At 43.6% G+C, this 27,980-nt stretch overlaps 1 protein-coding gene across 2 annotated transcripts; it reads left to right on the forward strand.

The window, feature by feature from the left end:
- Nucleotides 1–1,570: 1,570 nt before the first annotated feature.
- Nucleotides 1,571–27,365, forward strand: NAB1 (NGFI-A binding protein 1). Of its 2 annotated transcripts, none has more exons than XM_027901987.1 (8): nt 1,571–1,755; nt 6,963–7,796; nt 13,411–13,544; nt 14,538–14,589; nt 20,035–20,145; nt 22,484–22,625; nt 23,855–24,004; nt 25,110–27,365. In XM_027901987.1, exons 2-8 carry the CDS (start codon nt 6,978–6,980, stop codon nt 25,199–25,201), a joined length of 1,500 nt encoding a protein of 499 aa, XP_027757788.1. In that variant the 5' UTR covers nt 1,571–1,755; nt 6,963–6,977; the 3' UTR covers nt 25,202–27,365. The 2 variants fall into 2 exon arrangements, with proteins under 2 accessions (XP_027757788.1, XP_027757789.1); XM_027901988.1 differs by lacking the exon at nt 1,571–1,755 and adding an exon at nt 3,170–3,237.
- The last annotated feature ends 615 nt before the right edge of the window (nt 27,366–27,980 follow it).

Raw genomic sequence — 27,980 nt, forward strand, 5'->3', positions numbered from 1 at the left:
GTTCTTGGCCAGGGTGTGCAGTGCAGACGGAGCCCTGGCTCCCGCCGGCCGCCCACCTATCCCTGCCGAGCCTGCGTGGGCAGAGGGGAGGGGAGGGACAGAGGGGCCTTGTGCCCCACGGCAGGCTCCACTGTCAGCAGGCCTGGAGCCACTGAGGGTCACAGCCGACTGAGGAACAGGAAAACACACCATGCAGGAACGCAAGTTTTTAAGAGTCTGGGTGTTACAAAATAAAAAGGGTAGAAAATAAAGCCACTTGCGTTTCTCCAGCTTCTGAATGCAGTCCTGAAACCTTAGAAAACAACTTTTCTTTAAACTTCGTTTCTAGATCATATATAATTTTTGAGGTATTTATGTACTTTTGGTGATAGTGATTTGCCATAGATTCCTTACTAAGATGTTACGAAGCCAGCAGCCTCCAATTAGAAAAACTGAAGGAGAAATTCAGTTTTATCTGACGTGGCCACCAAAGAGTCAGTTCAGAACTCTGCTTACTGCCTGGCAGGTGCCTGCTCAGACAAACAGCCACGAGGTACAGTGGAATCTTCTGACAGCCAAGGTATGGATGGGAAGGCAAGGAAAACGGAAAGTAAATCCTGTGTGAAAGGCATTCCTGGCTCTGGGGATGGATATTGGCCTAAAACACAAGCATATTTTATTAATGCTTTTTTCCCTTGCTTGGTAATTTTCCATTTATTCCTTTTTTTTCTATTGTTATCTGCACTAAATATGACTTAATTTATTACTTACTACTTAATTTACCACGTATTACTCAATTTATCACCTAAATATTACTTACTTAAAAGCCTGCAGATTAATCAACTCCCCATTGGTAAAATAAACACGCGGTATCACTTCTCCCTGCTCGAGCTGACACTCGGCGTTTTGCACCGCTCTGTGTACAGCTGGGTTTTGCACCCCCGGGCCGGCCCGTTCCCACACCGCCCCCGGGGCCGTGTGCCCGCACCCGGAGGGGTCACAGCCCGGCACTGAGAGGGAAGTTTGAAGCGGTGTTTTCCCTTGGGGGCGGCGGGTCCCGGGGGGTGTCCCTGTCAGTGTCCGGGGGGTCCCGTGGGAGTGTCCCAGGGGGTGTCCCTGTCGGTGTCCGGTGGGGTCCTGGGGGGTGTCTCGGGGGTGTCCCGGAGGGGGGTATCCCGGGGGGTGTCCCTGTCGGTGTCCGGGGGTCCCGGGGAGTGTCCCGTGGGTGTCCCCGCCGGGGGGTGTCCCGTGGGTGTCCCCGCCGGTGCCCGCCGGGGGTCGCTGCCGGTGCCGGCCCCGCCGGGCGCTGCGTCACGCGGCGGCCGCGCGTGGGCGAGCGGCGGAGCGCGCGCGGGCTCTCCCCATGTGACCGCGCGGGAGGGGGCGGCGTGTGCGGGGGGGCGGGGGCCGCTCCCTCCCTCCCTCCTCCCCTCCTCCCCTACATCCCTCCCTCCCTCTTTCCCTCCTTCCTTCCTTCCCTCCCTCCTTCCCTCCCTCCCTCCCGCCGCCCGCTCGGCCCCCGCGCACGGCGAAGGCGCGGCCGAGGCGCGGTGCGGGTGCGGCGGGGCGGCCCCGCGCCCCCCCGGCGGCGGCGGCGGCGGCGGCAGCAGCGAGGCGGTGGCGGGGACAGGCTCGCCCACCCGCCCCGTCGATGGGAAAGGAGGAGCCTGGGCGGGGGGGCCGCGGGCAGGAACTTCGGCGGGGCTGAGTGTGCGGCCCCGGGACGGCGCCGAGGGGAGCCCCGGGCGGCCGGCGGCGGGAGCAGCCCACTGCGGAGTAGGTGCGGGGCGGGCGGGGGGCGCGGGCAGCGCGGCCCCGGCCCCGCGGGGCACGGCCGGAAGGAGCGGGCGGGTCGTGCGTGGGTGATTCCCGGAGAAATCCGGCGCGGGGGGGGGCGGGCGGGGGAGTGGGCGGAAAGTGCAGGAGCGTCCCTGCCGTGTGTGCGGCGCGGGGGGGGCCGCGGGGCGGGGGCGGCACGGACGGGACGGGACGGGACGGGCGGAGGCGGTGCCGCTCTGTGCAGGGCACCGGCAGCGGGGGGCGGCGGTGCGGGACCGGCCGCCCCCCCGGGCTGTGCGGGGCCGTGCCTCTCTGCCGCCAACCCCCCCGGGCTGTCCGGGCGCAGCGGTGCCGGTGGGACCCTACGGAGAAGCCGCTCCGGGGGACGTTCCTGTCACCGGGCTCGGCGGCTGCGAACTTGGTTCGGGGACCGCAGCCCCCCGCCCGTGCCCGCTGTGCGAGTTTCCTTCCCGTGGGCTCCATCCCCCCTGAGGGACCCCCTCCTCGGGGCCGGGCGGTAGGAGACCCCCCCTGTGGCCGTGCGGGAATCTTGAGGTATTTGTGCTCTCCTTTCGTCTTTACGCGGTGGTGGTGTTTTTGCACGTTTCAAGTTTCTCATTAGTTAGTGACGAGATACAGATCTCTGCGTGAACGCGGAGTTCACTCAATCGGCTGTATTTTGGCACATCTCAGAGCTAGACAAGACTATTTAATTTGCAAAGTCTCGCTTCTGCAGCTACATGTAATTTTCTCCTCCTGCTAAAAGTCCTTTGGAAGCGCTGCAGAAATGTAATGAATATGCAAAACAGCCAGCTCTCAAACCCAAATCCGGTTTGTCTTCAGAGACTTTTCAAAACGCCCAAAGTGATCAAGATATATTATGAAATAATCACTTTTGCCTAAAATACAGGGATGTGATGTTTCACACTTTCTCCTTTTGAGTATTCCTAATTTAATTGGTGACAGCTCAAATAGAATTCACCTGAAATAAAAATCTCTGAAAGTCGGTTAGAGTTGCTCAGTTGCTTTTACTTCTGGTGCAGCCTTAAAAAAGGAGGAAAGCTGCTCTTTAAGTCCTTGTCCCATGCCTACACCTCACAGCTCCTGAGTCTTCCTTCTCCGAGTACTTCACCCACGTCCACCACCTGCCTACTTCAGCCGTGTATCTTCCTGCCACCTCCGGGGAGTGTGCAGCTTTGAACTCAGCGCAGGCAGAACGGGAAGGAACGGGTGTTTTCCCGTTAAAGATGTCGAGAGGGGCTGCTGCTGCCGCTGCCCTTGCCTTGATAGAGGGAGCAGGAATAGGTTGTGATTCCTGCGCTAGTTGTTTACAAATATTTAAGACTGCTCTGTGGTGCCTCTGTGGTTTTTGTTTTCCTTTTTCCCAGGAGTTATGTTTGTGGTCAGAGTTAAAGGGACATCCAGCGTTTGGAGAGGAGGGCATGGCATGTGGGGTGATAGGCTGTGGATGTGAGTGAGGTAATGTGGAAAATCAGAATGCATGGTTATGGGTTGCAAGGGCTGAGTGAAAATCTAACTTGTGATTTCCTGGTTCTTCCATGGCTATAACATTATGCAGCCTTGCATGTATTTTAAACAGCTTTGTCTGTTAGAGGGAGTTTCCTGGCTTCTTTGTTTGTTCTGTGTGAAAAATGTAAGAGATGGCTGCTCTTCCCTGTGTGTTCCCACACATCTCACTGGTACGGACAATGAGCAAAGAAGGGGGAGAAGCTCAAGTGCCATGGCTGTATTCATTTATTCCTGTAGACCTCCCTGTGCCAGCTTTGCATTCCTGCCCTTTGCCAGAAGAAGGGTTTGTAGTTGCCAATACCTTAGATCTCCTGAGGTGGCAGATCATTCTGGTTGGCTTCTTAGGGTTTGCCAGAGGACATGACCACACTGTTACTCCTGAACCAGGTTGGTTTGGGATCTCAGATTAGAAAGCCTAAGACTTATCCAGCAGAGGGGGAGCACACATGGTGTCCCAGGGTCTTACCAAGGTGCTCTTCCCAGTGAGGAGGATACACAAGTCATCTGGCTGTGACCTCGCCCCGTGTCTTCTCATTGTGTAACCTCTCCTTTACCCCAAAAGCACAGTCCCTGATGCACTGGGAAATGAGAACAGCAGTGGTGGAAAGCAGTACTTCAGGTCTCTTAGATGCAGCTTAAAGGTCACCCGAAAGATGTGGGGCGCTGAGACTTGAGTGGGTGTGCTAAGGCTTTGCGTAGGCAAGCAGAGCCAGCAGCAACAGCAGAGCTGTGTGCCCTTCGGGTTAACGGTCTCCTCTGATTCTGGCCGTGCTGTGCTGCTTCCTCAGCAGCCCTTGCTTCGTTGCTTGTCCTCTTCCCAAGCCTCATCTTACTCCTCCAGGTCGACCAGCATGCCTGCTTTCCTGGCTTTGTAGGCTGTGAGCTGAGCCCAACCAGGGGACTGGACCAGTAATGGCAGGAGAAGCAGCATAGCTGGGGGCCTGGTGAGGCTGTCTCAGAAAGGGGAGCGAGCCTTCCCCTTGTAAAAGTTTGGAAATACTTGGGATGGCATTGGGGTGAGTGCTGGAGGAACTCTGTTTAATGCAAGGAGAAAAGAGGTCAAAAGGAGGGGTATTTGAAAATGCCTTCTCTGCAGAAATCAGTAGCAGTCGTAAATGGAAAATTTGCTTGGCCCTCTCAGGAGTTACTGCACTGAATTTGAAAAGCAGAATGGGTCTTTAAAGTACAAAACAAAGGGATTTCAGTCTTGCTGTAAATGCAAATCTCAACGCAGTCTGAACTGTGGACTCACTACTGACGCCTCCATAGTACATATTAATCCAGTTTTATCTGTCATGAGGAGATTTGTTGATTAGAAGCCTCTAGGTAAAGGCTGCTTGTGGACTGCTTCTGCTCTTCCAGCCTGTGGGCTGGAAAAATGAGTTCAGCTCCATGGCTTGCCTGGAGCTCCCGGGCTGTGTGTAATTTCACTGCCACTGTCCTCCCAGGATTCAATTTAGCTCTCTGCACAAAGTCCATTTATGTAGATTTATGTAGATTTTGTGCTAAGATGAATGGCTTTCCTAGGAAATGGGCCTTTGTTTGAAAATTATATAAGTTAATTTGTGGTATCGATGGTGAAAACTCAGCATCATTTGAAATGAGAGGGTAGGAACAGTTCACTGAAACGCCACTAAACCATAAGCTGTTAGTTTTGTTTGTCTTGTCCAAGTTTGTGTGGAATGGGAGGATTTTTCTAAGAAATACTAAAAACAATAACAATTTTTAAAATACTGAATTATATGCTCTTGAGAGGGTTACTTTTAAGTGCTTTCTCTCACTTTCTGTGTTTCTTCTTGTATCTTTGAATGTAGACAATATTTATTTGGTTTTCTGAAGTTAACTGTTACTTTCAAAAGTTAAACTGTATTTCTAAAATATGTAGCTCTTAAATGTTTCCAGTTTCACCCTGAGTTCCAAAGTGTGTAGTTTGTTAGCTCATAAGCTCAGCAGCAATTCCTTGAGGTAGCAACTCAGATCTAAACAGCTATTGCTGTCCCTTCTGTTTTACAAATATCAATGTACAAGGAATGATATGTTCAGCTGATGGTTTGGGGGGGTTGTATTTTTTGTGTGTTTTTTTTTTTTTTTTTCCAGGGCTCCCATCTCTCTTCCTGAAGAGATTGATTGTAGGTATTCTGTTGCTGCCACATACCTTTTTGGAAAGTTTCTGTTGGCCTCTTAATTTTATTTATCTCTAGTAGAGTTTAATCATGGTTTTGTAGCAAAACGCTGATCCTTCAGGTGCCTCCTGAATAGAAGCTGAGCTCCATTTCTTACATCTGTGTGTTTATTTTGAGTTGCTGAAGAAAAGGCTCGTACCGTAACAAAACAAAAAACGAGCAACAAATCAATACGAAAAAGTACACACTGTAAAAATAATTTGTCTTACTTATACTTTTGATTACCAGTGCCCCATAGCACACGTATATTCTTGCATCACAGTCTTGGACGGAGGGGAGTTGCACATTATTAAGATAGTTTCCCCCCAGTGTGTGCAAATCGTTCTGTAGGTGTTGGTTTTTTAGGTTACTACTGTGTGCTTTTTCAAGTGCAATGTGATAGTAGAGCCAGAGCAATGCTAGCAGACCTGCCTCAATGTTTTAGTTTTGTTACTTTCCCAAGCAACTATAAATTACATGCTTTAGACCTTATTGATTGGTGGTTTAGCTTAATACAGTAATACTGGAAATTATCCGCTTGTGGTTGTGAAAGCCATCGTAGAGCGAAGAGGTGTGTGTGAGAGAGATCTGAGAAGCCTCTGAAGAGTTTATTGTTTGTGGTATAACTGGATAACAGGGTTTATGAAGGGGAAACTTGTGCAAATGTTGGTTGTTTTTTTCCCCTGCAGCTGTAAGGGTAGAATACTGCTGCGATTTGTCTGTTGGGAGCCCCTGAGTGCAATTGCTGGATTGCTGAGTGGTGTTCCATGTCATAAGTGTCAATGACACCGCAGCCCTGTTAGCAAATGGAATGGGCAGGCAAATTCAGAGTAAGGTTTTTAAAGTATATGTGTTGGAATCCATCAGCATTTTTGCTTTGTCTGCAGCTGTTGCTGCCGTAATTAAGATCAGCATAGGCATTAGATCCTTTTTATGTGAAGTGGGGAAAACTGTAGAAATACTTGGTTCTGAAATACCCTTTTACTGACCCAGCTTCATTAATCCTCTGGGGTTCTGTGAAGCACTTGTTCTTCTTCGCTTTCCTTTTCCAGCCCTCCATACTGCTATGGGTGAAAATGATTTGAGAATTAAGAACTGAAACTGAGGAGCTTTTTTTCTCCAGGGAACCAAATATTCTGTAATTCTTCAGATTGTTTTTTGTGATCATTTTGATCTGAAGATATAAAAGAGAGTTTAGTACAAGCAGTGAGCAATGTTGACTGACATTCTTGGGAGCAAACATGAAGAGGGAATGTTGAAAACAAGCTGGCTTTATGTTTGAATCATCTTTTTTGTAGGTGCATCGCAACTATCTGCCGATTTGCTTTTTCACTAATATTTCCATTAAGTTAACTAGTCAAAAAATGTTTTATTTCCTTGTGTGTTGTTATGATGAGAGAAAGAAATCCTGTCCTCTGAGCTGTCAGCCTTACAGAAATATGGGCAGTGGGGGCAATGCATCTAGATGCTGGTGTTTGGTGCTCATCTCCTCTCTGTTTTTACTGTTTGCAGGTTCTGTCGTCCGTGATGGCGTCAGCTCTGCCCAGAACCCTTGGGGAATTGCAGCTGTATCGAATACTACAAAAAGCAAATCTCTTATTCTACTTCGATGCCTTCATTCAGCAGGGTGGTGATGATGTCCAGCAGCTCTGTGAAGCAGGTGAAGAGGAGTTTTTGGAGATAATGGCTCTCGTAGGCATGGCTAGCAAGCCGCTTCACGTCCGAAGGCTGCAGAAGGCTTTGAGGGACTGGGTCACGAACCCTGGTCTGTTCAACCAGCCTCTCACCTCCTTGCCCGTCAGCAGCATTCCAATATATAAGCTGCCAGAAGGGTCTCCCGCGTGGCTGGGGATATCCTGCAGCAGTTACGAGAGGAACAGCGGCACCAGAGAGCCTCACCTGAAGATCCCAAAATGCGCTGCCACGACGTGCGTGCAAAGCGTGGGCGCGAGCAAATCCGACGTGGTGGGGAGCTTATCGCTGCAGAGCGGCAGCGAACCGAGACTCTGGCAGGGACACCACACCACAGAGAGCGAGCACAGCCTTTCCCCGGCTGACCTTGGCTCTCCAGCTTCACCAAAGGAAAACAGCGAGACCCTGGACGCCGCCGCCGCTCTGTCGGTCGCTGAGTGCGTAGAACGGATGGTTCCCTCCCTGCCCAAAAGCGACTCCAATGAAGTCAAGGAGTTACTGAAAACAAATAAGAAACTGGCAAAGATGATTGGTCACATCTTTGAGATGAGTGACGATGACCCTCACAAAGAGGAGGAGATCAGAAAGTACAGTGCAATATATGGCAGATTTGACTCGAAAAGAAAGGATGGCAAACATCTCACCCTCCACGAGGTAAAACGCCTTGAGTGACGCTGGACTTCCTTTCCCTGTTCCTACACCTGTTCGCTTCTTGTAAGGGTGCTTCTTGCTGGATGGTGGGAGCTGTGTGCTGACTGCTGTAGGCAGGGCTGCCCTGGCACTGAGGCCTTGGGTGCAGCACAAGTACCCTTCCGTGGGTGGGTGTGTGCATGTATGCTCTGATTCCAGCGTGGTGTCATCAGACTGCTTGGCCGCCGCTGTGGCCTGTCAGACACAGGGTTTAAACAGTTTGGCACTGAAGTAGCAAACCATTATTGCACTGAGCACGGCCCTCGGGGTTCCAAACATTTGGTGCGTTTTCAGGGCGGTCCTGTATTTCCTTGCAGCTTTGAGAGTAGACTGGTTGTCTGGAAGACCAGTTAACTAAAATGGCTTGTGTCTGGCGTGGTTACTACCCTCTGCTGTCTTCCCTCACCTCGAGACCCTGCTCTGTAGCTTGTGCCCTCGAGGCTAAAAAGGATTCTGCCAAGAGGTTCCTAAACCCAGCGTGGTGGGGTTTTTTGGGTTTGAATTGGGATGAAGCTCACTTATACAACCTGTGGGTTTTTTGGGCACAGTGGTCTTAAGCCAGTCAAGTGAAGTTCCTCCTGTGTGAGGAGGAAGGGGAAGGACTGTCCCCAGCATTGACAGATGGCTGTAATTCGAAAGTTTGTCCCGAGAAGCATCTCTTCCCTCTTATCCTTGGAAAGTCCATGTGGGCCTCTCACTTCTCCTCTGGCATTCTTGAGGCTCACACTGCATGTGTTGTAATGCAATAGGTGTGTCTGTGTGGGGAATAATTTCCTAGTGCCAGAGTACAGTACAAGAGGAGAACAAACATTAATTCAAAGCAGTGCCAAAACACTGTTGATATGAATGCTGCATCAGCATTTTCACAGTTAACACTGATTGCAAAATTTCAGTTGGATTTAAAATTTGGCGTGTAAGGCTCAGCTCCCAAAAGGAAAGGCAATGTTTATGTTACGGGAGTGCCAAAAAAACTGTGCTGGCTTTAGCCTTTTTTTGCTTCAAGAAGTAGTTTTGTAGGTGTGTGATCCATAGCATAAGACTGAGTTCCCTTTATGCTTCTGAGTAGAAGGGCAGAAGGAAACAAGGCGTATTTCTTTACATTTTTGTTTATGTATTTACATTTATAAGGCAGCTGCACATCGCCGGCAGTGACTTGACAAGGGCTTTTACTACAGACTGGGGAGACACTTCCACAGTAGTGAGCCACATTTCTACCACACAGTTCTAGTTGTGCAGCTTTCACTTACATGCTTTGTGGCTTTATGTTGAACACTTACGATTTGTGAATTCATCCAGTGTACAGAACAGGATCTCATCTTAACTCCCCTGACCTTGTGGAAGTCTCTCTCATAAACAGAACAAGTTGTGTACGGGATGGAGGCAGGGTTTGAAAGGATTGATTGTGTAGATGCCCCGTGCACATTGCTGCAGATTCAGGATTTGGAGAAAGGGGGTTCTCCCCACCTGGGCGTGGAGGCAGTCGAGGTATACAGTGTGTGCAGCTGTGTGCTTTCAGTCTTTCTCTGGGGTGGTGACTGCAGAAAATACTCTTGAAATCTGTGCAGACTTCTTGTAGGATAATTTCCTGGAATCCAGTGGTGTACTGAGAGGGGGGCTGCAAGGGCAGCTTTTGTGTCAGGCATGTGGTAGGCTTGGGAATGGCTCTACGAAGCCATGAATCCTGGGGTTGGTAGTTTGAAGAAGCAGGGTAGCAGTGAACTGGAAGAAAGGGTGACTGCTCTGCCTTGTTCATTTCTTTTTTTTTTTTTTTTTTTTTTTTTTTTTTTTTTTTTTTTTTTTTTTTTTAGTATTGCACTACAGATCTTTACTACATCACTGTAAAACCATGTTTAAAAATGGAATGAGAGCATGGTTTGGCTTTAGGAAATATTTCTATCGCTATTATGATTAAGGGCACAAGATCAAAGGAGTCTGTGGTTGACTTATGCCTCACTTACGCATGTGGGGCCTCACTGAACTTGATGGGAACTGCACACATGGAAGCAAAAAGAATTTGCTCATAATTGGTTTACTGTTTGCCTAAAGAGGCTGGATTTCGTTTTGTCTTGAACAGTTTTCTCTCCATTTCCATTTTAAAGCAGAAAAAAGCACAAAATCTACAGATAGCAATAATAAGACCTTTTTTGTTTGTTTGTTTGTTTGTTTAAAATCTGCTAAACCAGAGTTTGCCTTTCCTAAACTCAGCTTCAGTATGTTTTTGGTTTTGATGGCTTAAACAATTTGCTACTCAGAAGGAAGGACCTTAAACAACCAGGGAGGTAAGTTTCTGCTTGTCCAGAGACTGTGTTTCTGCACGTGTTAATACATTCCAGGGCTGTCATTCTGCCTTGTAGTTCAAGGTTTTTGTTTGCAGCTGGCAAGGAACAGCTGAATAAACTTCACCACGAACTTACAAAGTTTAAGTAGTGGTGAGCTTCTCAGTGTAAAGAGCAGAGTATCTCAGGCTCCTCCAGCACAGTGGAGCTGCATGCAAATTAAAATCAAACCTGATGGAATTATTCGTGGTAAATTAGAATATTTCATTTCAGTATGAATGCTGGAGTGTCTCTGAGGGCTCGAGCAGCCATTTGAGGCCTGCAAGAGCTGCAGACACTGAGCTGGTTTGGATGTGTGTGCTACTGGTAGGAGTATTTCCATAAAGCACTAATCTGACATAGAATCTGATGCAGAATCTTTCAGAGGCGTTCCAAAACTAATAAACATGCCGTTCTTAATCCATCCCATTGTCTCAGTATTACACAGCTTTTCAAACGTGGAGAGCACTTGATGTTGGACTGGGGGAGGGATGAGTACGAGGCATGCCCTTGAACTCAGTGACCCGAGCATGTTTGAGTCAGATTTGTAATTTCCCTGTTAATATTTCAGTACTTGTCTCAGTACCTATAAAACCAAAAAATCCCCTGTTCAGTAGTGTGAGAAACAGGATTTAGAAATACAAGTAATACATTTTGTCTGGCCTGGTCTCTTCCTTTTCCTTTGCTGACTCACCAAAACAGTAGGGCTTGGTGTTTAATTATGTGTTTTTAGTGGGGGAATATGTGAACCCTGTCAGATAGAAATATACCCATCCCTCTCCGTAGAATCTGTATGGCTGTGTGCTGCTCCATATCCTTAAGAATTCCACCAAACAGAACCTTTATTTTTAGGCGTGCAGAGCTTTCTGTCTGCAGTATTATGCCTCTTGAAAAGGCAGGAAGCCATGATGCACTTCAATTCAGTAAGTCTGGATGTGACCTCAAAGAGGAAACCAGGAAAAACAAACAAATAAACATTTGGCTTTTCTCACATATTAGGATAAACAGCATTTGCTTACAACTACCCAAAGCATTTTCAGTCATTTCAGCTCTTTACAACCTTTCAGCACTTTGAGGGTAAAAAAAAAAAATCTCAAATTATTTTGTAAGCATTAACCATATTATTCATCCTTGGCAAAGTAATAGCTATCACTGTTACAGAAATTATTGCCTGCTTTAGATGGTAATTCTTTTCATCAGTGTTGTATTAATCTTTTATTGCATCTTTTTTTTTCCCCTCTGTGTTTCTGCCTGAAAAGACAGCCATTGTAGAATAACTGTTCCTGTCTAGGGGGTAATGGTTTGTTGTTTTAGTACCTTGTATTGTAGGAGCATAGTAACCTGTTTCACAAATTAAACCTAAAGTTCATGCCCTTGTACATCTGATCTCTGTAAGATTATTTTTTTTGTCTCTACGAGACTAAAGGATCAGGCAACACATTTTGTTTTCCTGTTAAAGACATAAATGTGCTCTGATTAACATTCAGGTACCATAGGAAGTGCCCTACTCAGATCAGAGGATTTTAGGCTGAACACAGGAAAAAAAGTGCTTATGAAATATTAGGAGCAGCAATTCTGTGTGAGGCTTTACTAGAAATACTGCATGGGCACAGGCCGCTGAGAGAAACTCAGCTCTTCTGGCTCATTTTTGTTTTTTTTTTTAACCTTCCTGGAGAACAGGTGTATGTATTTTTTACATTTGGATGCCATCAAGCCCCACGGCGAAGGACAGCGTGGTTGTGTGTTGTTCATGTCTTGTGAGAGCTCCCATCCTTCAGGGATGGGGTGTGTGCAGTGTTTCGGGTGAGTTGCTGGCCTCTGTGATTTCATTCACAAGTGACGTTCTGCAGCATGGTAGACAGCAGGGTAGACAGAGTTTCTTACCCTCCTCCCAAGGGACACCCTTGAACTGCAGATCTCTTGGTCAGCCCTTGGCTTCACCCTTATCTGCCTCCACGAAGAGTGATTATTGCAGGAGCAGCGTTTTTGGTGTCTGAGGTCACACGTGTGGTCCTGCCCCGTCCTCGGCCACGTCCCTGTGCCCTGAGCTGTGGCTGTTCCCGGCACTGCCAGGTCAGGGGCTGGGCATGGCACATCTCAGTCAATCAGTCAATGTCCTGACTGTGCCCTGGAAGCCGAGCTGCTCTGTAGTATTCACTAGCCTGAGACAGATGCAGGACATACTGTTGACAGTAGCACCAAAGCAGCTGTACTCCTTTGCCAGAAGCCAAGCCCATTCAAAGCAGCCTAATTTCTAGAAATAGGAGATTGGAAGGGTTGTGGGCACTTTGGCAAAAACACCTGTAGTATTCTGTTGGCCTCTTGCTGTTATGCCTCGTTACATGTGCTGGCTGTTCTTCAGCTGAAGAAAAAGTGAAATGTCTCTGATTCAGCCCCTGCTTCTTAGGGAAAGAGCATGGATTCACCTCTCCAGCATCTCGATTTGTGTCTTTCATTGCATTAAGAATTTTGTTGTGTCCATACTGCTGACCACAGGCTTTTCAGACAGCTGATATAATCCATGACAGTGTCACCACTTCCTGTAGGCTTCTGAAGAACATTGAGCCTTAACTTAAGGGGTTGGTTTTTTTTTTTTCCCTCTTTATGAATCTATTGCCAGCAGCACAGGCACTAGAAATGTGTCCTGGCAGGCTCAGGAAAACATCCTTGAAACAAGTTACATTTGATTCATGTCTGAAGATAGTCTTCACAAACACGAGGGTGAGAAACATAGCTAAAAAAAGTTTAATCGTTTCTTAAACCATCACCTTCTACAGAATTTATTCTGTATTCACCAGGGAAAGCCATCTGTACCCACACTGTCAGGGTTTTTTCTTTTTTTTTTTTTCTTTTTTTTCTTTTTTTTTTTCCCAAGTCCTGGGCATATTGCGTTTATAAAAATAGTATTCCCTGTAAACCAGGCTTGGGAAGCCAAACACTGTGAACGTTCAGTGCTACTGTTTTATACTGAGATTTAATTAACGCCGGGATGAGGCACGAGCAGCACACATTGAGGCAGCCTTACAATAATGTTTCACTTTATGCACTGACCATGTTCATACCCTTTTGTCTTCCCCAGCGGCTTACCTGGTTTAGTGAGGGGTACCAACACGCTGAAGAAACCCTCCGGGGTTCAGCGTACAATTATAGGCAATTTAATTGCAATCGGAATTTTTTTGTTATTTCAGGAGAGGTGCTTTTACGGGCACAATAGGTGAAAGTGTTCAGAGTCCTGAATCCCTGTGTTTGTGTTTAATTTCCAGCTCACGGTTAATGAAGCAGCCGCTCAGCTGTGTGTGAAGGATAACGCGCTGCTGACCAGGAGGGATGAACTCTTTGCTCTAGCTCGGCAAATCTCTCGAGAAGTTACCTACAAGTATACTTACAGGACCACCAAGTAAGGCTTTAATTAACTCAGAGGATCTTCACTTTCAGGGAGCTAATCAGCCTGATAGTGCTTCTTCTTGAAGCACTAGAGACACTTTATTCTTACTCTTTAGCTAGCAAAGTGCTCTTCTGAGGAGGGTAGGAAAATGCTATCTAAGCTGTGAAGCTTTTAAACTAATAAGATTTAGCTGTCTTGAATTACCTTTTTTATTTGCTCTCTAGTTTTCCAGATATTTTGATGATGGTGCATGTTGAGAGGCATCTGAGAGGCTGCTATTTCAAGCATTTGAGGCATTTGTGTATTTTAAAGTTAATGTAAATAGGCAGAGTAGCCAGAGATGCTCAGTGTATCAACTGCCTTTTTTCCATATACAGATTTGGCTTGTTAGCCAAAAAGATAAGGTCACAGGGAGTGGCTTATGAATTTGCTTTAAAGGAGGTGAAGCCAAGTCCTCACTCAGTTGTTACTGTTGTGGTAAATGAACTGCTGTTATGAAACAGTGACAAAGGCTTAACAGCTTTTAAATACAATCAAAACCCTAGAATTAGTAAGTATGATTGAAAATCTTGATGCATTCTTTGTTTTAAAATGTTAAGTTCCTTGCCTGCAATGCAATATCCTTTCAAAATACATTTTCCTACACTTCTAAAAAGTTTTCCTTTGCTCCCCTTTCTTCCATAGTGATTAATGTAGATATATATCCATTCTGGGTAAGCAATGCCAAAGGCACTTCTGTAATTCAGTGTGCTCAGGTAGCTTTCCTTTCTCTTTGGAAGAGGAATCAGTGAATCTCTTGACACTTCTGAGAACAACACAAGATGCTTGTATTCCTCTGTACTTGAGTGACAATCACTGCCATGTCCAGGGGAATTGGGGGCTTTCTTTGTGCATCTCACTTGTTTGTCCCTCATCTGGTTTTTTCCTTGAATCTGTTTTTTTGTTATTATTGGTAGTCAGGGCTAATGTGCTGTTTGCTGACAATGTTTGTGTCTTCTCTTCTAGATCTAAGTGTGGAGAAAGGGATGAGCTGTCACCAAAGAGAATCAAGATGGAGGTACAGTATTGTGACTCCTGTATTTTGACCTATGCATGCTAAAATTCGCTTTTGTTTTGAAGGGATCTGTCTTAAGGAAATTTGTCAGAAAAACATTTGATAGACAGGTGATGGGTGTGAGAGAGAGAGAGGGGGAGAACATCACCACTGTCTCTGCAAATATAAATGCTTGATGGAGAAACCTGTAGGAGCAGGGGAAAAGAGTAGGATTTGTTTAATGGTGAAGTTACTCTCAGTGTTTTGCACTCTGAGTGAGTAGGAGGGGAGGAATGGGACTGACTGACTTCCTGTGGTGGAATAAGCTCGAGCACTGTAGGAAATGTCTTCCCGTAAGGCCTCCTGCTTTTAAGTCAGCATGAGGTGGGGTTTGCCTAATTCACTTGAGTCAGCTCTTGATCATGTCCAAAATCCAGAGTTCTGGATAAGGACTGATGGCAGAATATTAGCCATCTCTGACTATGCCATAGTTTATGACACTGATCATACTGAAAAGCCAAGAACTAAAACTGTCTAAAAGCTGTATATGTCAACGCAAATGGTTGTGCCTGTAGATATTAATTTACAGGGTTTTGGAGTGAGTTTTGTGTAAAATGCACATGTAGACATGGCTGATATATATACCTGCACAAGATGTTGCTTAAGAGAGATTCTGGGAATTCCTTGTTAGTAGTGCAGGAGCAGCATACATGTAGCTTACCTTTTTCTTCAGTTACCACTTCTGGAAAGTAAATTTGAGACCTTTTAAAAAGGTACTTTTAATTAATTAAAAAAAAATATATATATTGAAATGTATGCATTTATATACCTCATAAGAGTAGCAGATCTTCCTTTTTAATTTATATTTTAAACAAATGACTGTTCCACTGTCATGTGGGTATCTTATCCTTTGCATTGTGGGTGTTTTTTATGGTACTGTCTGCTCCAAAAGGTGTAGGTTAAATGTGTATTATAATGTAAGCTAGACCTGAGCTAGATTTGTGTGTGACACAGATAAGGGATGTATCCTTGAAGCGTAGAGGAAAATTGCAGCATATTCTGAAATGTGTTTCTCCCATAACTCATTCTGTGATAAGTGATGTACTGAATGTAGCAAGGCTTTGATCTTTTTCAGTACTGTGATGCTTTTACCTGTGCAAATGCTTTTCCTGAGAGGCACACCCTGGTGACAGCAGTCAGTTTTGAAAAGGCAGTTATGATTAATAAACAAGCCCACCAGTCTCTATACAGTCGTAGTTCAAGTTTATATAATGCAAAACACACATGTGCATTGAGGATTTCCTGGTAGCTTTGATAAGTCAGTAATGTCATCGGCATGTGTTAGGATTTGCTTTGACGTGTGCTGGTTCTTCGATCCACAAAAAAAGAGCAGGGAAAAAGCTGCATTAAGTGATTTTATCCAGCCTCACCACTGTCTGCCCTGACCAACATGTTGCAGGATGGTTGCTTGAGGTTCCTCTCTTTTGTTCAGTCTAGCTCCAATTTAAATGAGCTGGTGGGGAGCTGCTACTCCTCTGCTTGAAGTAGTATTTCAGTGACTTTGATTTCAGCATTAGGAAGTTTTTCCTTCATTCAGTAATAATTGATGATGAGCAAGTGTCTGAAATGACACACTGCAAGGGAGGTGCTGTTTTCTACAGGATCTTCATTGAAAGGAAGTGTAAAATTTAAATAGGGAAAAATACAGGCTGAAACTGTGGAAGGTCTGCTTTTTAGTTCAGTAATTCTGAGAAGGTATTTTTACTTTGTTTTCTTTTTATCTGACATTACCAGTCATATTTTAAAACGCATGTGGAAATTTAATATCCTAACTGTATAAATCACTATTTCAGAAATAGGACATTTTTCTAAAATAAGAAATTGAAAATTGACTTCAATATTTTTGCATTTGATAGCATAGCATTATTAATTTTTAAGTGACCAGTGTTGCTATCAGCATAAATGTCTGTTTTCCTTACGAGTTTGAGAGTCTTCAAAGGAGTAAACCATTACTTTAGCCATTATAATTCTGAGATCTGCTGTAAATCATGGATTTTTCTTCAATGAAATGTAAGAAAGATGCAGTATTACATAGTATATCGCTTTTACAAATGGTGTTTTGGCTTCTTGGGGCATGCATTTGGAAAAAAAAAAAAAAGTCTTTTTTAAGTAATATGTTTGGGGATTTTGAGAAGGTTTTTTGGGAGTGGTTTTTTTTTTGTTTGATTTGGAAAGGTGAAGGTAGAAAGGAAAATGGCAGCAAATGCTGCAAATTTTTCCTTTTTTTCTGGATAAGAATTCCTTACACTGTTTTTGAAGTTGTAATGCTTCATTGTGGCTCTGTCATGCTAAAACACAGGATCTGAACAGGGGGGATTTTTGTCATTGTAACTAGGTCTTTTTCTTCTTTTTTTTAATAAGGATCATTTTGCTTTCTGTTTTAAGGCTAAACTCTGTATTTTGATTCACCATTCCTTTACCCATTAGTCATTAATGTCTCTGTAAAGCATGGTCAAAAATACTAGGGCTTCAGTTTGGAAAGACTTCACAGCCTCTTTGCATAGCGTAAAAGATTACTTTAAAAAAAAGAGAGATGAGTTAATTTCCTGAAATATAATAACACTTTCAAAAGCCTCCAGAGAGACTCTGAAGGTCATCCTTGAGCAGAGCTCTGTGTGCAAGCTGCAACATTGTCAGGCTACAGCCACATTGTGAATTTATCCTTTTCGTGAATATGAAACTGGCACAAGCATTACAAAGAAACAATATGCCATGAATTACATCAAATTACCTGTAAAAGCCTTTCTCTTCCCCTGCCTGCTCTCCCCCTCTTATTCGTAGAGTGGGTGGGTGAGCTGTGGGAGTGAAGTGTAAAGAGGAGAAGGGAGAAAAAATTCCAGGCAAATGACAGACTAAAGGTGTGGAGGGAGTGAAAAAGGCAATGGACTGAATTGGGATTTGGAAGCAGATTATAAAAAAAGGGGTTGTAGTTCCTAAATCTGCTCTGGACAAAGAGCAGGACAGGCGAGCAGGGATGGAAAGGGCACATCCTCCTGCACAGCAAGGATCTCTCCCGCTTAGGTGTAGCGAGGTAGGGGCACCCCTTGTTGTCATCTTCTGTGACTCAGTGCTGGCACTGCTCAAAGCAATGAGCTGTTGTGGCACCAGCTGAAAAGCAAAACAAATCACAGGTGTATCACACAGAATTCATGGAGAGGGGAGGCTGCTCGTTGCTGTTGGGGTCGACCAGGTTCCCCTTCAGAGTCAACGTGAACAGCCATGAGGGCAAAAAGGGAGGTTTTAAAATGTTCTTGCTGTCTGTAGTATAAAGAAATTGTTTTGTGTGTCAGTGTCTTCATTCAGCTGAAAGAGAAGGGTGGTAAGAGCTTTCAAAAGCTAATTTCCCAAAGCTCAGTGGGAGTCAGGGGGCACAGGCAGGAAGACCTGAGCGGAGGCTGCAAAGAAGACGTGTCTTCCCTGGGTGCCAGTATGGGTGGAGGAAGAAGAGGGAACAGACCCACCTCCACTATTGCTGAGAAGGTTGAAAAGAAAACCAAAGTGTGGGATTCATGTTTTTTTTTTCGCAAAAACAGCAAAAGAAGTAGAAGCTACTGTTTTCATAGGAAAAATGTCATTAGAGGGAGCGAAAAAGCACATGTGGGACTGGGAACATCTGCTGCATGAAACCGCTTGGAAAACAACTGAGCAGCAGTGTGGCAAAAACAAAAAATGCTGCACTGCATGCAGCAGGACCTCCAGACAGCCATGGGGCAGAGCAGGTCCCTGCCTGGCACAGCGTGCTCCTTGTCAGCCCTTACTGACAGCCAGTGGTGGGGAAGGGCTCTGGGAAGGTGATCCAGAACCACGTCATCATCCAAGAATTACCTGTCTGACTGATGGTCGACAGACACAGTGACAGGCAGCCAGACCCACTTTTGGGAAACAGCCTTCAGTTTTGTTGATCACCAAGCAGGTGATCACAAATATGTTATAAAAAACAGTGTTACCTGTTACGTTGCAAAAATAGGATCCTAAGTGATGGGGGTTTTTTGTGTGTTCAGCTTCTCGTCTTCCTACACATAATCATTCTCCTCTCCCAGACAAATTCAGGTCTAACTGTGAAAGTGGTCAGAGCTCATGGAAAAGTGCTGCAAAGCCTTCGTTTCTAGAGGATGAGGCTTTGTGGCACTTTACCTGGCTTAGGGAATTTTTGCACGGCTCTCATGTTTATTTGTTCCATGAGGGAGTATGTTGGGTGGATAAAAGCCATATACAGTGTTCAGACTGATTTTAGGTTTCTTTCCTGAGCATAAAGAGTAGGTCCATTGGCATTATGTTGCCCTGAAGCTCTGGCAACCTGCCACGGGTCAGAGCACAGCTCTGCAGGTCGGTGGGCAGCCTTCCAAAGGCAGGGACCTCGTAGTCCTTCCCCTGTGGTTTTTCTGAAAGATCATTTTTATTGTTCTTGAGATGTAACCCTTTTGTCCAGCTGTTGTCAAAAATGTAATTATTGACGTAGATCTGCCATTAGAATCCACAAGGAAAATATATCCTATTTGGCATACTTTTGATACCCAGTTCTGCAGATGTCAGTGTTCTCAGATTTGGGTCCGTCTTAAGATCTCTGGCTTCCTCTCACATTTTGACAGTGTCATCTGTACTGTGCTTTTGTGAACATTTCTGGATGTTCCTCTGGTGTACGTGAGCTTTCCTTGTATAAAACCGAGCTTGATAAATTCGTCCTCTTGAACCTTTGCTTCGATGATTAATTTATTTTAATGGAGTCTGGCAGGCTTTCACAGGAACTTTATTTGCTTTATTGGTACATATGCAAGCTGCAGAAGAGATTTGCATGTCATAAGAATTTCAGGCTGGAAGAATTATTGAATCATGATTTCCCATAGTATATGAATTTTCTACCGTACTTTTAAAATAGTGATATTTCATTTTGTGGTACTAGTGAAGGTTCTGTGTGAAATATGTTGAATTTCAGGAGGCTTTTCTCAGTTTCACAAGGTTAGTGTATGTTCTTGACTACATATAAACTTGATTTCTTATGAGTGACAGAAACCACAGGCCTAAATCTGCCTGGCAAGGCGGAATGTAAACTAGTTTAATGTCAGTAACAACGGTAGTCTGGATTCACAAAAAAATGAGAGAGATGAGATCATCTGTCTATGTCATTTTAGAGATATATATAGCAGTTGTTGTAGAGGGGCTGTGTGTGTTTTGTGCACAAACTGAAACAGAGTGGATAGCACGAAAATATAAATTGCAGTCCAGAATTTTCACAGAAATTGAGGAATGTGGGGGTTTTTGTTTTTCTGGTTGGTTTGTTTGGGATTTTTTGTTTGTTTTGTTTTTGTGTTTGTTTGTTGTTTTTTTTTTTTTTATTTTGAGTGTATGGAGAGTGTGAAGAAAAATTAATAATATGCCCTTCTTGGTTTGGTTTCTTCTTGTGTTCAATAGGATGGTTATCCAGATTTCCAGGACACAGTCCAGACGCTCTATCAGCAAGACAAAATGCCACTTGCTTTGGCTAAAGGAAAGAGCGAAGACCCAACAGCTCTTAATTCCCAGGTAAAACCAGCTACACTACACTGTGGATAAAACAGGCCACGTCTTTGCACATTGGTTTTGACGTGCTGTTTTGATGACTAAATTAATTACCATCAGTTTTCAAAGGGTACCGAGCTCAGCTGGGGTTGCATCACTCCTAATCTGGGTTTACCTCCTGAAACTGTTCTGACACAGTACTGTGGCTTTGCCCTTGTTAGTTCCAAGGAGGTTGGATCTAGCATAGTAGGCTTGACAATCTGTGGTTGCCTGTTGGGAGCAAGGAGGGTAGTATTGGTACAGTCTGTGCTGTGTTACTTGCGTTACTCGCTATAAATGGAAAGCTCAAGTTACCAAGTCTGGAGGAATAGAGTAGGCGATCTTGGAGTCCTCAGTTCTGACATGTCTTGTAAGAAGAAAGGACAATATATTTAGGAAATCAGGGAACCTCTGGATCTGAGGGGATAATTTGGCCTTCTAGACAACACCTACTCTGCTGGAAGCGCAGTATTCTTGGGCAGACAGAAAGCTTTGTAGAAATGAAGTCCGGTTTCCAGTTCTTTCTTTGTCCTCTCTGTAGTGTATCCCAGCCTCGAGGCAAAATACGCATCTCCCACTGCCAGTTGTTGGCAAGGACGGATTTCATGCTAAGTTGCAACAAATTTATTTTGTGTAACTGATTTGGCCAAATGTAATCACCAAACTGCATGTAAGATTACATTGAGGAGTTCCCCCCGTTTTCTGAGACTGGATGTGTTACCCTCTCACCTTCTTATATTGCAAAGCAGTGCTCAGTCATACCTGTCTGTTCATTGTCATACATCAAAAAGCAATTATGCTACGTGTTCTGGTGTCACAGAATAATTATATGAACTTGATTTTTGGAAGCTTATTTTCATTCATTTAGTGTATGCTTTGAAGTTTGGTCACTGCCAAATAACAATGAACCAGAGATTTAATTCAAGCTTAAATGTATCTCCAGCTCTTCAGGTTTTTCTATAGTGATCAGCAGCATCAGTTTAACATTTTGGATTTGTCCCAATTCAACAACAAAGATGGCATGAATGAGAAATATTCTTTTGTAAGATTACAGTTCAAAAGTTAGTACCACAAGTGACAGAACAGCAAAGTGAAAGCACACTTCAAAGTGAACTATGTGAAAATAGTTTCTTTTTTTACCCACTTCCTAAGACCAAGCTTGAGCTGTCAGTGGTCTTCTGCAGAACCTGATGAGCTCTGAGCCAGAGTAAGTAAATACTGGTCATGTCATTACCCTGCTGTCAGGGTCATCGCTGTGCTAGGAAAGCTCAGGGTTTGCTGGTTTGTTATGCTGTGACTGTATGTGTGAATTACTGAACTATGCTGAATAAGCAGACTTTTGTGGGAAGTCGGGGCTTTCATCATCTCCCAAGAAAAGTGAAGTGGTCAGCAATGAATAAGGCTCTGTACTAATTGAACCAATGATGGCATTACCTTAAAGACAAATAAATTTTTTTCCCATCAATTGTAAATATAAAGTCTGTACACCTTCCATTCTTATGTTCATCGTGGCTCTTCTAAATCGACTTTCTTGACTTGTGATTTTCTTTTTTATTTTTGCAAGATGCTTATTTACATTCTCTCAAGAACAAGATCATAGTGAAAGTTAGAATTCTCTTGGCATTAAAGTCAATGACAAACATTCAGACGCCATTCCCTCCCACGTTGCACTGGATTGTTTAGCTCCACTCTCTAGAGGTGTATAGGTCTTGTTCTTCTTCTAGACAGACATTTCACACCTTTATCCCCCACAAACATACTGTCATCCTACACTTTCAGAATGGCAGATTTTTAAGCTTGTGTAGTGCAGTTTCCTAAAATAAAGATTCCAAGATGTCTGGTGAAATCTTGGCATAAGTTTTTAGCAGATGTTACCATTGCTCTTGGAATACTTTCTGGAGTACTTTGAGAAGACGTGTATTTGAACAGAGCTAACTGGATAATTAAGACATTCTTTTTTGCTTTTCTTGAGATTCTCTTCGTGTGACCCGGAGTCCTAAAGTGCAGAAAGAGATGTTTGTGTGTTTTTGAAGAACAGAATTTAATGTTGCATTTCTGTGTGGATGAACTACGGCAGCTTGCATTTTAAGTATTCTTGAGTGACTCAGATGTACATTATGAAAATCTCTACGGGTGCAAAAATATTTTGTTTGCCTCATTGTTTTGAAGAAACCGTAAAACACACATCTGCACATATGAGTCAACAAAAACCTCTATTTAGGCTGTTAGTTTTATCATCTGATATTGGTTTTCCCCCTGTGTTTTGACTTGCTTTATGTACGTATATAGAGAGAAATATTTTTTTTGTTTGTTTTATTTGCAGTCTGAAAAGGTGATGGCAAAACAGATGGAGTTTCTTTGCAACCAGGCAGCATTGGAGAGACGTCTTTCCACAGGGTGTTACAGGCAGAACTCGGAAGAGCACAGCCCCAATGGCATGTCATTAGATAATGCTGATGGACAAGGTATGGTAGCTCCCAGGCATGGCGTTGCTGCCAGCAGATACATTTGATATTATGCAACCCGTGTCAGTGGTGTTATTTATCTGGTGTAGAACCCTGAGCACTGAATGGACAAGACAAGATCTCTGCCCTGAAGTGCTTACGGTCTCAATAATGCAATCAGATGTACACTCAGGCTCTGCTCTGTTTCTCTGATGTGTCTGGGCAAACTGCTTTGCCTCTGGGTAATGTGGGGAGGCAAGAAGGGAGGGTGCATCCCTGTTACCGGAGAGCAGGACTTTGCTCTACCTTTATCCTCAGTTTTGAAAATACAGCAGAATGTTGCATTTTGTTTGTGTCCTGGTTTTGTGGAAATTGAAAATAAAGCAGATAATGTAGGTGGTACTCCTTTTTTTTTTTTTAACCTGTTGGTACAGTCTAGGAACAAAACCTGAGGAGCTGGCTGTGTAAATTACTTAGAACTAAGCAGCTTCTAATGATGGTCTTAGTACCTTGTTATTCTTCAAAAGCTTACAGTTCTGTGGTTCTCTTTGATTTACCAACTGGCTATTCCTTAACTTGAATTAATTTTAGGAGTGTTTGTTTTGTTGGAGCACTTTCTGTTTGGATTTCTTTTTTTACTGTTGTGAAATGAGACAAAAATGTTACAAACAGAAGAAATACAACCAGAAGTTCTTGTGTCTGTTTTTTTAAAAGCTAGTTTGTTTAAGGGGAGGTGAAGAGAAGCAGTAGAGGGAGGAACTAAGGGAATCAGTACAAGTAAGCAACAAAACACAGGTTTTCATTTGTATGTATTGGTCAAGCAGTGAGGTACAAAAGTATACAGGCAGATGAAGGTGTGTGGATCCAGCTTCCCTTGGCAGAGCAAGCTTCTTTATACCCTTAATTCGTTGTGCAGGGAAAGAGGGAATTTTTAGGATCTCAGAGGGATTCTGAAGTGGGAGCAGAATTTTTTAGTATCTCAAGGGGCTTTTTGAAAGAATAAAGAAATGCTATAAAGTACAAAAAAAAATTTCTATGGCTGAGTGTCTTTTTCTAGCAGTGCCTGTGGAGTAGTCTGCAAAGCAGCATATTTACACAAGCCTTGCTTTGCTAGAAAACTTCCCTGAGCAGCTGGAATTTAGGATGCGCTTTTGCTGATAGAATTTAGTGCGTCTTTAGGTCTCTACCCGTTTTTTTTTAATATTGCTTTTTTTTTTTAACGCGAATATTTCACCATGAACAACGTGCAGGTGAAAGGCCGCTGAACCTCCGCATGTCCAACCTGCCAAGCAGACAGATGCAGCACATTTCGCTTGATGGAGAGCAGCATGTGGGGAAACCTCTGTGCAGTGATTTGATACGGCTCTATCCCGGCGGTGAGGCAAAGTCCCAGTCCTCAGGTTAGTGCTGTCCCGTGGAAATGACCCACTGATAAGTTTAGTAATCCGTGATGTCTCTGAGTGGAGCAGCTAGCGAGGCAGCCTGGCGTGTGTTGTGTGGAACCGTGCGATCAAAGCTTTGGCGAAAACTTCAAGAGGAGTGTTACTCGCTAATCTGGAATTGGATTGAATATGATTTGGGAAAAGCTTTGGAGATGCAGTAACTAGGTTCAGATAAACAAGTTCTGGCATGTGTCTGTCCTCAGAGAGTGCTGTTGACCCAGACCTCTGCTGTTAAATACTTAAAACTGCATTATAGTCACAGCAACATGGCTTCATTCTGTATAAAGCAATCAGACTTTTTATAAAAACACCTCTTTATTCTGACTTATAAGGACCTACCACTGTTTTTCTACTGTGAACTGCATGGCATGCAGTAAGTCTTCTCTACCTGGGTTTCCTATTCAGTGACGTTTGCTCACTGGAAATCTTGTAATTTACCTCTGGCTTTGGGAAAAACCCACTCTTAAGTTTGATAGAAGAGAGCAGGAAACCTTCGTGAAATCTGTCTGGGTGATTTCAGTTTAATACTTGGCGGACTGAGATAAAGACAGGAACTCCTAAGATTCTTGTAATTTTAGGAGTAATGATAAAATCTCACCTGAGTGTGAAAGATGCAGTGGGAAGGAGCTTATTTGAAAGAGAAGATGCAAAAGTTGTTTTGAAGACTGGGCAGAATCTTGCATTTTCCTCTTTCGAATATTGGAATCTTGGCTCACCGTTTTTTGCAGATCGTCTCAATCCCACTGATAATACACTTAGTGGAATCTCCAGCTGGGGAGTTTTACCAGTTCCCTCTCAAAATGCAAGTGCAGAGTGCATCTCCATTAGCCCTGCTCCTGGAAAGGACTGAAGTAAATCTGTGGTGCTTCCTCAGCCATCACTGCAGTGTAACTGAGGTGGTTCTAACCCAGCTGGGTTAAAGCCCAGGATGAGGAGGCAGAATTTATTGCTTCAGCTCTTAGTATCCATATGCTTCTTGGCCATTTTTTTTTTATTTAAGAACAGAATATATTTGTTTCCAAGCAGTATTTAACATCTTTCTTTTTTTCTTTTCTCAATGCAGAAGGCCTTGGTATTTTAAAGGATTTTCCTCATTCGGCTTTTAACAACATAGAAAGGAAGGTCATAAAAACAGAACCTGAAGACACAAGATAGTCATTCTGCTCTGGAAAACAGTGTCATAGTAAAGAATGAAACTTCACAAGAGAAAAAAACCAGCCTTAATAACCAGTGTTGCCTCATTCAAATAAGAGATTTCAATAGCCAAAGCCTAAGAACTGGTACAGTAATCTGTGGAAACAGGAAAGCAAGAGACACTGCAAACTAAAACAGTAATAGAGGTGGATAAACATTCCTGTAAAAGTGGTTTTATAACGTGGGAAGGTTCACAAATTAATATTGTGGGTCTTCATTATTTAAGAATGTATTATGTATTTGTATAACTTATCAAAGTAAATCTAGATGTCGGGACGTGTATTGAGTCCAGTAGATGTGGCTACAGTTCATTTTACTTGAAATTTCAATGTCTACTTTCAGTGTACCTAGCGTAGATATGGTTGTTAAACATTTGAGTTAAAAGTCATTGGAGAATTAGGAATGCAAACCTCGTGACACAATTAACAGCAAGTTTGCAACAATATTTATAGAAAAAGGAAAACGCGTAAAATATTTCATGGTTAAAAATGTTCTGTGGATATAGCATTTGATAGACCTAGACCCTGATTCTGTATCATAGCAGACACACTTGACACTTAACTCTCGCTACATCACCTTCAATGGTTTCAGCAGCCTTTGTGTAATACTCTTATAGCATAATACCTACCTACAGGTCAGGAGTATAGGAAATGCCAGTTAAGAGTATGGAAGAGTCGATATGATTGGCTCCCATTTCCTTGGGGAAAACTGGGGTTTGACGTACCGTACAATTAGTGAAATCTCGTTTGGTAGGAAACTCGAGAGACCAAGGTGCGTGGCCAGGGGCTGCAAAAATTGTGATTCGAACCATTCTAACTTCTTGGACTTCTCTGTGAATCTTTAAAAAAATTAAAAAAAAGAAAAGCATCCTAAGTGTGGCAAAGATGACATACGATGCAGGATTTGTGCATCAGTGTAAAAGGTTGCACTTGATATCCAGAAACTATAAGATTTTTTTGGGGAGAGAGACCAGGAGTCATGTCTTTAGCATGTGACTCCTTATTAAGTGCTGTCCAGCCCACATGATTCTATGAATATACCGTATACTGCATACAGTATGCCGATACGTTTCTTTATGTATGTGATTAATTAACATCTGTATTCTTTATTTATTTGACAGTTTTTTTGTTTTTTTTTTTTTTGTACATGTTCACTTTTGAAGATGCCATTTTATCTAGGGAGAAGTAGTTGGCGTATAACTTTGGAATTTACCATGGTGTGTTTGTGTGCATCCGTTTCTCCACTGTGCTGCTCTGCAGTCAGGATAGTTATATGCCTCAGTGCCCAAATACAGTTTTTGTTTATGACGTGTTCTGGAGGGGAGAGGAAGAGCTGAAGAAAGTAAGTTAGAATGCCAAGTGGGTAAACTTCCCTGTTCAGGTGTGCACTTCATGTCTGCAGTTTGCTCTGTGTCATAGGTGTGTATTAACAAATCACAGTCTCTGTTGTACTGAAACGCTCAGCAAAATGTGAGCTGAAATGTCTACACTGCAGTCTCTTATCACTGTAAACATACCTAATTATTTTATCACTTGATTTGTGGAACAAAGCTTTATAGTAGAAACACCAGTAAAACAACTTTTTATACTATTAAAATGTTTGGGTTTTTTTAAGAAAAAAATTGTTTCTTGAACTGTATGGTACTGTTTCACTTACTGAAGCATCTTAAAGCAATGGAGTTCGCAGCTTTGCTGTTAGGAATAAGAGATTGAGCGTGTAGTTATATTTCCTCTTTCCTGTTGTGTGAGCTAGTACTGCGGGTGTTTCTTCAGTTTGTAACATTAACCAGTGCCCTGGTTAGTATCGGAGTAGCTTTCATGAGACGTGTATGGAGCTTGTTAAAGGACAGCATATGGTTTGAACTGTACAGCTTGAGCAATAGAAGGTACCAAGCGACAAAAACCTTTAGAGATGCAGGAAACATTTGGTTTTCTCCAACATCTGACACCATCAAAAGTTACGTGTGGATCGCAGGAGAAGCTCTTAAGCTTGCTGGTCTCTTCAATTAAAGCAAGAGGAAGGAAGAAGAACTTGCTAAGCAGCACACTGTTTCAGTTGAGTCCAGATTTTATTTTGTAAACACTAATGTATTAAATTTGCTATAAATTAAAGTATATAACAGTTATATTTTTGAGTTGTAAATACAGTACTTTGTGTCACGACCAGTTGGTTATCTCCAGAACAATATTTCAGTTTATAGTCCAACAGGCCATTTCAGTCTCAATAAGCTGGAAGCAACTTTTTTTACTGGTTTGCAGCTGTATGATTTGGGTTTTTTTAACCTTGGGGGGGGAGGTGGGAGGTACATTCCGAGATTGCACATACATTTGGTAATAGCAAATATTCAAGCATTGGTCTGTCCATGACAAAGGTCTTGGTGGACTGCAACCTGGCTGGCCTCTGGAGTCACAGGTAAAGGCTTGCCCTCGTCTGCTCGTGAAGGGTTGCTAGATCCAGGGTACTCTGGATCAAAGGCCAGCCCTGCAAATGATGCCTGTTTTATTCACATGTTTATATTGTTGCTTACAAAATAAAATTCACCGTGAGAAACTCTTTAGTTTCCCCAGGGTTTTTCCTTCTTTTTTTTTTTTTTTTTTTTCTAATTGTATTTTGTAAAAGGAGATGTTAATTTGGGGGGGACAGGGGAGGAGGGAATACCTTGAACTGCAGTTCTCCTTTGGAGGAAGCCTTTTCCTGCTCTTGTGGTTGAATTCTCATTTACCTGCACAGCCTGCGGGGC

Source organism: Empidonax traillii, unplaced genomic scaffold (genome assembly GCF_003031625.1).
Source record: "Empidonax traillii isolate 1590-97213 ecotype Southwest subspecies unplaced genomic scaffold, ASM303162v1 scaffold830:size275092, whole genome shotgun sequence".
Lineage (NCBI taxonomy): Eukaryota > Metazoa > Chordata > Aves > Passeriformes > Tyrannidae > Empidonax > Empidonax traillii.

Bases quoted from the DNA above. Each gene is read 5' to 3' on its own strand.
- NAB1 (XM_027901987.1), top strand. From the start codon at position 6,978: ATGGCGTCAGCTCTGCCCAGAACCCTTGGGGAATTGCAGCTGTATCGA. The intron at 20,146-22,483 runs GTAAAACCAGCT...TTTTATTTGCAG, and splicing joins CAACAGCTCTTAATTCCCAG to TCTGAAAAGGTGATGGCAAA. The intron at 24,005-25,109 runs GTTAGTGCTGTC...TTCTCAATGCAG, and splicing joins GGCAAAGTCCCAGTCCTCAG to AAGGCCTTGGTATTTTAAAG.